The 10,418-nt window shown below is 34.1% G+C and overlaps 1 protein-coding gene across 2 annotated transcripts; it reads left to right on the top strand.

Moving 5' to 3' along the window:
* Positions 1-1,061: 1,061 nt before the first annotated feature.
* Positions 1,062-8,544, top strand: LOC123923314 (serine/threonine-protein kinase TOUSLED-like). Of its 2 annotated transcripts, XM_045975998.1 has the most exons (17): positions 1,062-1,453; positions 1,586-1,828; positions 2,860-2,946; positions 3,078-3,284; positions 3,415-3,465; positions 3,696-3,803; positions 3,910-3,954; positions 4,240-4,352; positions 4,438-4,504; positions 5,103-5,169; positions 5,584-5,681; positions 5,748-5,927; positions 6,080-6,290; positions 6,676-6,940; positions 7,126-7,180; positions 7,375-7,536; positions 8,077-8,544. In XM_045975998.1, the coding sequence occupies exons 2-17, from the start codon at positions 1,607-1,609 to the stop codon at positions 8,170-8,172; spliced, it is 2,034 nt and encodes a 677-aa protein (XP_045831954.1). In that variant the 5' UTR covers positions 1,062-1,453; positions 1,586-1,606; the 3' UTR covers positions 8,173-8,544. The 2 variants fall into 2 exon arrangements, with proteins under 2 accessions (XP_045831954.1, XP_045831955.1); XM_045975999.1 differs by having other exon boundaries at positions 1,080-1,828.
* The last annotated feature ends 1,874 nt before the right edge of the window (positions 8,545-10,418 follow it).

Consider the following 10,418-nt stretch of genomic DNA (forward strand, 5'->3'; position numbering starts at 1 on the left):
TAGTTAAGTCCTCTTGTAAAAATAAACCATTTGTTTATGACCCATAATCTAGCTTCAACTTGTTTCTCTTTTACATGGAACCTCGTTCCATTTGTGTACGTGAATTTGGAAATTTTTCACCTTTCCTAATTAAATATAGTTTTCACTATACAATTATAGAATTCTCAGGATATCATAATATCCAATTCAAAGGTACATCTCCATCAAGCACACATGTAAAAAAAAAAAAAAAAAAACTATTCATCAATGCATCACCTCACTGGATTCAAGGAGTGCCAATCTCATATCACATTGTACATCTCATTTTCATTATTTTCCATTCTAAGCAACATTTCCAATCAAGGAATCCATGCGGACGTGCAATAGCAATCGTCTGATCTATAATTATACGACTGATGTTATAACTTTACAAAATGGATATATATAAACGTAATGAGAACATAAATAATCTAATCAAAGATCAAAATGCACATATCTACAACAATGATAAAACATAATTCCACCCATTATTTCCAATTTTGACCCCCTAAAAAACTACTTTCTTGTAAATAAATCAACACACAACAATTTCAGAAAAAAAAAAAACACATAAAAAACCCAACCTTTGTTACTTTCACATCGGAAAATATTGCCATCTTCTCTGCCGCATTTCACCAACTCCTATCGTCGTTCTTAGCGAGGTCCAAAGATAGACAATATATTCATCAACCATACATGCAATGTCATCATATTACATCCATCAAACACATACGTAAGGTAAAAAAAAACAACTATTCATCACACATCACATCACTAGATTTGAGGAGTACCAATCTCACATTATACAACTCATTTTCAATATTTACCATTCTACCCTATATTTCCAGTCATCGTCCGATCTTTAATCGTACGACTAACATTCTAACTTTACATCATGTCTAAAACACGTTTTACCAAAATACACAAATCATCCGATCAAAATCAAACTCTCAATATCTACATCATAAAAAGCCACAACTCATTAATTATTTCCAATTTTGACATTAGAAACTACTTTCCCATGAACAAATTCAACCCACAAAAATCTCACAAAAGAAAAACACTAGTCACACAAAGAAGAAAACTTGAAAACAAGCCTTTATTACTTCCTTTTTTTTTTTCCTTTCTTTTCAAAGTCATGCCTCATTCTCTCACATACCCTATTTAATCAATCAATCTTCCCTCCCAAGGTTTTAATTCTACCACTCTCAACCAAACTCAAAAACCCTAGATTCTCTCTTCACAATCATTTCATTCTTTGAGTTCTTCACCCTAAAGATACTCAAAAATTTCCCATCACAAAATCACACCCTTTTCAATTTTTCATCTGCTTCTGCTATTTTCCCATTCAGAAGTTTCGCAAATTTCATAAATCCCTAATTTCTTTACGTGGGTCTCTTAAAAATCACACCTTTTGCTCTCTGATCACGAATGGGTATAACCAAATTCAATTCATGAACTCGTATTTTCTCATCAAAGAAACGATTTTTTTTCAAAAGGGTTGAATTTTCTGAGATTATTGCGTGTTGGGTTTGAATGATTTTGTTTGTTTGTTTCTGAAAAACAGTTTACAGTTACAGAAGCAACAATGTCGGATGACATGCTTGTGCATTTTTCGTCGAATTCTTCTAACCAATCGGATCAGTCTCTGCCTACAAAGATTGCTAAGCTTGAAGCTCGAATGGTTGGAAAAGGTTCTTCTTCTGCTTCTCAGCAACAAGGTTGGTCTTCTGTTTCTTCAGCTGGGAAATTCAGTGGAGCAGTTGAAGATTTGGTTGAACCTTGTACTTCAAGTGATTCTGATGATGATGTAAGTTTTATCCATTTTTATCTGCAAGACGAGTTTTATTCTATGAAGCACGAACACTCCTCGGATTAGGCGTGTCTTAGTGTCGGACACTACTAGACACCGATACATATAGTTAGTTACATTGAATCGTGTCATTTCTCAAATTATTATTGGTGTCGACACAGTGCGCGCTTTTCATAGGTTTTATGTATTCATGAGGCTTCATGTTCGTGTCAGTTGCGCGTGCACACTTTTCATAGGTTTTATGTATTCATGAGGCTTCATGTTTGTTGCTTATTTGAGGCTTCATGTTTGTTGCTTATTTGCTTGTAGTGATAAGGATTTTCAATGCTGATCTAATAGTTTGTTGTTGTAATTTTTGTTTGTTTTGTTTTGTTTTGTTGGTTGAATGATTGTTTATTGAGTAAATAGCCATATGGGTCCTTGAATGTAACTTCCATCTTTGAATGTATCAAAATTAGGAAAAAAAAAACCAAATGTATCATTTGTTGGTCGGTTTTATGCTCGCATATTTAGTTTGCTAGTTAGTTGGTCATTGAACATGCCGTCCATTAGTAAGTTTGGTCCGTGAAATTAGTAATAGAAAACACATTTAGGGATACTTTGTAATTTGATACATTCAAGAACTGTAGTCATACCGCTCCGCCTGGTCCACCTTACATTTGAGGACCAAAATGACTGTTTATTCACTGTTTATCTTTTTATGGTTTTTGATATAATAAGGAAAATGCTAACTAGTGCCCCCGGGGCACTAGTTAAGGATACTAATTATAGTAAAATTACATTGAAACTTGTGTAGTCAATGTTTGTAAAGTATAAAAAGTGTCATTTCCAATGCAAAAATTGCTTTTTTTGTATCCTTAACTAGTGCCCCGGGGGGCACTAGTTAGCATGACCCTGTAATAAATATATGTGGTGTATGTTATTTTTCCTGACAAGAAGATTATGTATTTTGTGCGAGCAATTCTTGGATGCGTTCTTTTGATAGACTGAATTAATAGATTGTTTTTATCTACATATTTCTATTCCAGAATGGCGGGGAGTTCTTGATTCAAGCCAACACGCGTAAGCGCCCAAAACCTGAAAATGATACTGCTGATGTTTTTGAACGTGCTGAGGTTTGTTTTCATATGGAAACTCTGTATACTCTTCGCTATATAGTATAGTATAGTATAAAATAGATGTGACGGAAATTTGTCGGATAAATTGTGTTTGTTTGGCTTACTTCTAAAATCTAAATACTTTGTAGTTGCAATCTGCTGTTACTGATGGAAGACAGACTAGTTTGGAGGCCGTGGAGACAAAAAATAATGTCGAAGCAAGTAGAAAGAGATCTGGTCGTGGAAGAGGGAGTTCTGGTTCAGGTAGGGGTCGTGGATCCAAAAGTAATGATCAAACCAGATCACAAATTTCTCCCCCAACAGTTTCTGCTTCAAATGGTCAGAATGAGAATAAAGTAAGCAGTTTACAACAGTTTCAGTTTTATTAGCTATGGGAATGACATCTTGCTCAAGCAATAAATTTTATGGAATGATTATTTATGTTGTACTGCTTGACTGTTCACTATAAAACTCATTTATTTGCAGGATGGTAGAATCAAAGATCAGTTTCATAATGATAATAGTGCTTCATTAGAGGTATGGCTCTTCTATATTATTGAGTTACATTATTGAGTTCCACTTTTAAGTTTTAAGACAGTAAATGTGTGTTCGGCTTTATATGTTCACAATTAGAATTTTGATTTGACCTCTTTCAATTGTCTCTTTCCCCACCATATCTGCATGACTTCGCTGATACTTTAAAACTTCATTATTGTGAGTTTCAATTTTTTTTTTTCTTATCTGATTTCATCTTTCTATTAAATTAGGAGGAGGTTGCATCTTTACGTGCAAGAATTGTTGTGTTGGAGGAAGACTTGCGTAAAGCAAAGCTAGAAAACTCTGAGAATCAGAATGTTCGTCAGCAGTTGGAAATGGTAAACCAATGTTTGTCCAATTGCAACAAGAGTTGTGAATTGATAGTTGTTGAAATTAATGTGATGGTTTTCTGCTCTTTTTAATGTTTTATTTTGGCACATGCAGGAACTGAAGGAACTGAAAGCTCTTGAACAACAAATGAAGCCTAAGGTTTGATTACTTTTAGCTTTTAATTGCACATTAATTGCAGTTAAACTTTCCTTCTTGATTCTACCTAGACACGACACTCCTTTTAGTATACATGTTAAAATGTTATTCAAAATATAATAAAGTGGTGGATTCACTTTTGCATGTGACACTAAATCTGCCTGCATGAAACTTCTTAAAAAAGGTTATTGTTCTAAATAATCTAAAATAAGTTAAGGAGCATTCTATTTGTCATGCATAATAAATAAGTTAAGCCAGCATATTCACATTTGGTCTTGTATTTTGCAGAGAACAAAAATAATATCTGATTTGCTGATATCAGTTTCAAAGGCTGAAAGACAAGAAGCAAGGCTAAAAGTACGACAAGACTCGTTGAGGCTTGGAAATGTTGGTGTACTCAGGTATAGGTGGATCATTGTTTGTGACAAATACTTTTTTATATTATTTTTATTTAGGTTTTCTTATTGGTTTGATTATGAATTTTAGAGCTGGTACTATCATATCGGAGACATGGGAAGATGGTCAGGCGTTAAAGGATCTTAATGCCCAGCTTGTATGTCAAATCTCTTTCTACCCGTTCGTATTTATTTATTGAATTTATTATGCACCAATGGTATTTGCAAGTAGTATCATAGATGTCACACCCTCTTTGGGACAATTTCTTCTTAATATATCAGGATATATTCAAGATGAGATTCCTGTTTAAAATAGATAAACACTAGAGACTTGTATCGATCTACACTGCCCAATGCTTGAAATATAGATTTTAACCGTATTGCATGAATATTTGTATGTACACTGTAAAAACAAATCAATTTATTTTTCATGTAACACATCAACGTTAAGTTAAACTGTCTCTAAAGATATTTATGTGTTTCATTTGTGCAACCATAGTTTTATGGGCTTCTCATTAATGATCTTAGATTCTAAATACTATCACTCTTGGACCTTTTTGCTTTTGTTGGATTGATGACTAAATGCAACTATATAGACGATGTCTTCTCTTCGAACTTCTAAGTGTTTCCCTTTTCACTATGATTGAGGGGCATTAGCTTGTGGTGTATTTTGTGAATGTTTCTATAACATCTGTGGTAGTTTTTTGCATTAGTAATAACATGAATTCCCTTATCTCTTGATTTTATGTTTTACAGAAACAACTAATAGAATCAAAAGAGGCAGTTGAGCGCCAGCGGAAGCTATTCAAGAAAAAACAATCTGGTAACACTAGGTTTCCTTTTTTTTCTTTTAACATTTGTCTTGCTTCACTTGGGGAAGAGGGGTTAAGCGGACCACATGAATGACTGTCCTTTTCCGCTTTCTCTTTCCCTTCATTCTTAGTTTGTATATTTGTACCAATTGTCATTATAACATATACCACGGATCATAATAAACCTGTACAGTACACTATGTGATTTGTTTGCATCAACTTTTAATAGCCTTCATTATTTACTTATTTATATATTACCCTGATTATATTATAAATCATGAATATGCTCCTTAACATGGCTAATTGACTCAATAAATATCTATTTCAGGCTATGAGATACTGCTAGACTATCTTGTATCATGTTATTCTGCTCACTTTCTAATGGTTTGAGTTTTGTTTTGCTTGGTCCTTTTCTATGGTTGAAGATAAGAGTGAAGGAATAGATGCAGAGGCTGGAATGCTGGAAGATACTATTCTCATGCACGAGGAAATCTATAAGTGTCGACTAGCCAGCATTAAACGGGTAAGTTGCTACTTCTCTAATTATTTTATTTCCTCTTTATATTTCTAATGGTGGAATAATTTTCAGGAAGAAGAAATTGTTTTGCGAGAGAGGGACCGCTACGAACTAGAGAAGGGAAGACTAATTCGTGAAATGAAACGCATACGGGATGAAGATGGTTCACGGTTCAACAACTTTCAGATTCTAAACCATCGTTATGCCCTTCTAAACCTTCTCGGAAAGGGAGGATTCAGCGAGGTGTACAAGGTCTAAACTTTTATAGTTCAATAGTAATCATTTTTTCATATTTATATTACTTTAGGAAATATTATACAAGGTTGAGTTAGTAAAACCAAAATCCTAGAGAGTTCCTTTGCCTTTATTGGCAATTGTAAATAAATACCTTTTTGCTCCAGCAGGCTTTTGACTTGGTGGAGCATAGATATGTTGCCTGCAAACTTCATGGTTTAAATGCTCAATGGAGTGAAGAGAAGAAGCAAAGTTACATAAGGCATGCACTTCGAGAGTATAATATTCACAAGACATTGGTTCACCCTCACATTGTTCGCTTATGGGACATCTTTGAGATTGATACGAATACATTCTGCACGGTGCTAGAGTATTGTAGTGGTATATGCACCTTATCTGTTTTATGAAAATCATTATTTTGTTGACTTTTGTGACAAACTATGGGTCTGTTTGGATCGAGTTATTTGAGCTTATCTACTTGCCTAAGCACTTGTGAGATTGTTTGAAAGAGCTAATGAAAACAGCTAATGACATGTTCATAAGATGTTTCCAACTTATTTCCATAAGCTCTCCAGGATAGCTTATGAAAAGTTGAAAACAATTTAAAGTTTATTTGAAAACAATATGATTTTATCTTATATTATAGAGATAGATTTTACATAGTGCTTAATTAAGTTGTTTATCCAAACAAGACCTATAAATATTGTATGTTTGATTTCTTGTTTTGTCTATCACTCCTTCCTCTGATCCTCTTTTGTTCTACCAGGGAAAGATCTTGATGCTGTTCTTAAAGCAACGCCTACATTGCCCGAGAGGGAGGCTAAGGTCATTTTAAGTCAGATTTTCCATGGCCTTGTTTACATGAATAAAAGAACACTGAAGATTATTCATTATGATTTAAAGCCTGGAAATGTTTTGTTTGATGAACTTGGGATCGCTAAAGTGACTGATTTTGGTCTTAGCAAGATAGTGGAGAATGACGTGGGATCCCAGGGTATGGAACTTACATCCCAGGGTGCTGGAACATATTGGTAAGCGACAAAGAATTAAGATCATTGTTGTAGGATTTCAAATTTTGAAGTGTCCCAAATTTGTTAGTTTAAGCTTCAGTCTCCTCAATATACTTCAACTTTGATGCTCGTTTCATGTTTCCACGATCTTTTAACATTTGCGTTAATAAAGCCTCTTATGCCTTTTTTTCTTTTCTGATTTGCAGGTATTTGCCTCCTGAATGCTTTGAGCTCAGCAAGACACCACTTATATCATCCAAGGTCAATAATTTTCTAATTTGTAAATACACGAATAGGTTTTTTCTGCGTGTGATCAATTTTCCATTTATTAGTCCTTTTGTTCAAAACTGTTATTTCACTTTAACATAAGTGTCGTGATGGTTGGTTGGTATTGTGCAAACAACTAAGAATTGGATAATGATAATCACCGTGCGTTTCTGACTTGTGGAAAACAGGTTGATGTCTGGTCTGCTGGTATTTTGTTTTATCAAATGCTCTTTGGCAGACGTCCTTTCGGACACGACCAAACACAAGAGAGAATACTTCGTGAAGACACGATCATTAAGGCACGCAAAGTTGAATTTCCCTCTAGACCTACTATTTCTAGTGAGGCAAAGGTTAGTTGAGCCCTTTTCTATTAATTACTGCCCCTGGCTGATTGTTCTTTGCCCATATTTCATTTATTTATATTATTCGATAGTGGACACAATCTTTGCTTGTTGTGGGTTATATTTATTGAACAAATATTCAACTTTATTCCATGCCCAAGCACAAAATAGCCTTCATAATTTTAATTGAATGTGCAGTGTCTCTCCTCCATATCACAATGCCATTAAAATGGTGATGGTTTGATAGTTTTGAAAGTAATTTGCACCAACGAGAAAATATTGATAGTGCAAGATATTTTTTTCATTTAAATTATTTATCATTCTAATTATCATCACCAGAACCACAATAAAATTTCTTAGGCATTGTATTCTCAAAGTAGTTAAAATCTCAACCGTTGATTTCCAATCAATAATCATAATTCTGTATTGTATTATCTAAAGAGCATTCATCACTTTAAAGGAGTCAAATCCAAAAAAATAATACCTACTATCTACAATTCTTACTATGAAACCTGACAATTATCTCTACTATGTTTACAATTTTGTCAGGATTTTATTCGGCGATGTCTTACATATAACCAGGCCGAGAGACCAGATGTGTTAACCATTGCTCAAGATCCATATCTCACTTACACAAAAAAGTAATGATGATCATTGACATGGCTTTGTTACCTTCACCCCACGAAAAAAGTATACGGGGATTTCATCTTCTAACTTCGATCACTAAAATATCTGTCAGAATTTGTACAGGTTGTAAATTTTTTTCTTGAATGAGTCAGAGAAAGAATGTTTCCTCACTCTGAAAGGAAGTCTTGTTGTCTTCATGCATTTAACATTTGGTTCAAAATGTTGGAGTATCAAAAGGCAAGTTGGTTTTACTTGACCTTAAAAGGGTCATGATGTATAGGTTGGTGAGAAGGTTTTCCAGATTTTTTAGTACTCTTCTTGCCACCAAATTATAGGATTTTAATTCATATTGATATTGATTGGCTGCCATTTTAAAGATATTTTGTTGAACAGTTTGTTTATGTTACATTTGCCTAATATGTGGTTTAGCCTAGTATGTGGTGCCTGGTACAAAAGTAGTTTTCAACCATCGTACGTGATGTATTTTTTGAATAATAGCCTAGTATTTGCAATTTCACCTCTTATTCTTCTTAGTTCCACACTTGTTCAACTTTGGCGTTCCAATTTTTGAAATCTAGGGTTTCTTAATTCTCGTAAGTGTAGGGTTTGTAGTGCATCAATCATTAATGGTAGCAATTGTTTGCTCCCTGACATCTTCTCAAAAACGAACTCTTATGTGCTCAAGAAGTAGAAGGATGGCATTTGACATGTTACCATTGTGGTGGAATGGGTGTGGTGACCACAATCTGTATTGGGTAACAAGGGCATGAAGAAAAGATTCTCCACTTACTTCGATAGGTCATCATCCCCAAACAGCATGCTTGTTGAGCTCTATCAGTCTTAGAACTTGGTAGTCAACAACGAACCACACCACTATTATTGTCATCGCTTGAGTCTTCTTCACAATGCCTTTTCACTTCTCTCCGTTTTTTATTTCGTTTCAAAGTCTTCCTTAAGGCCGTTAATGTCCTCATTGCCATACTCTTCCTTGTCAAGCTCTCAACTCCAACAATCCATCAAATTTGTCAACAAGCATTTGTATCAACAAGGTTGTTAGCCAACAGTCCATCATCCTTTTTCCTCTTGAACTAAGGTTTATCCTTGATGCTCATGTGATTCTTTGAAACAAAACTTCTTTTTATTGCATGTGCACTTGCAATTTGTTCTCCTGAGTCCTTGTTTTCCATAAATTTAGTATTGAAATTGTCAGTCTCCACACCAGCCAATATATTCATTGCCATGTTCGTAAATATTTGGTATTATTTATCTGTCATGTATATGCAATCGTGATTCTTCATAGGCTGAAATGCAAATTGAGATTCACCAAGAGAGGTACACCAAGTATATGCAATAAGCAGGTAAAGGAGAATAAATACTAAAAAAGGAGGTTATGAATGCGTCAATATATATAACTCTAGTTGGGAGGAATAAACTATAGTCCACTAAGTTAATTTTTATAAAGTGTAGAAGGTGTACAAAAATAGAATTTGGATTCTCTCCAATTATTCTCTCATGTTTTGTCTCCTTTTGTTAATCTCAAAACACTCTATGCTACATTGCAGCATAGCCACATGTACATCTTAGAGTAATAAGAAGGTGCTTTTGGAATATTATTAATCCTCGACCATCATCTTGTATTAAGGTTATGAAAACAATGAAAATTGAAAAAATAAGAGAATTTTCATGGTTGTGATTTGTGAAGTTGAATAGTGAAGTGAAGAAACGGAGTATGATATTTATTTATTTATTTGCGTGTTTTTTTTCAAGGTTGAGTCAATAGAAAATCGACTTGGGAATCAATGGTCAAACCTTAATTTTGGTAAAAGTAATTTTTCATTTTAGCGAAAGTAATTTTTTATTTTGGGAGAGTAACACAAATGTGTCCACGCACGCTCACATGTACGCATATAAACACCGACTAAAAAGTGTTTCTAAATAAAGTAAAATTAATAGAGATGTTGATATTATGAAATTACTTGAAAATAATAATATCATGCCGAGTGAAAAAAAAAAAGAAGCACAAAGGCTTCACAAGCAAAAATAGAAAAAATATTACAATATATGTAGACCAATAATAACTAATAAAAACCTTTTTGGTAGACCAAACCTTCCAACACGTGGATGTTTGGACTCCGGATGATTTGGCACTTGAGAAATATAAAAGGAAAAATTTGTGAAAAAGGAGATTGAAGAAAGGCAAATTCTTATCTACCCATTTCAAGAAAATGGGCTACTCAGCCCCTTTGACTTGTCATGCATTGAAT

Source organism: Trifolium pratense, linkage group LG4 (assembly GCF_020283565.1).
Source record: "Trifolium pratense cultivar HEN17-A07 linkage group LG4, ARS_RC_1.1, whole genome shotgun sequence".
In the NCBI taxonomy this organism is placed as follows: domain Eukaryota; kingdom Viridiplantae; phylum Streptophyta; class Magnoliopsida; order Fabales; family Fabaceae; genus Trifolium; species Trifolium pratense.

What these genes read in the sequence shown, in the direction of transcription:
- LOC123923314 (XM_045975998.1), top strand. Translation starts at nt 1,607, where the DNA reads ATGTCGGATGACATGCTTGTGCATTTTTCGTCGAATTCTTCTAACCAA. An exon ending in AACAACAAATGAAGCCTAAG is followed by an intron (nt 3,955 to 4,239) that starts GTTTGATTACTT and finishes TGTATTTTGCAG; the next exon opens with AGAACAAAAATAATATCTGA. An exon ending in GGTGCTAGAGTATTGTAGTG is followed by an intron (nt 6,291 to 6,675) that starts GTATATGCACCT and finishes TTGTTCTACCAG; the next exon opens with GGAAAGATCTTGATGCTGTT.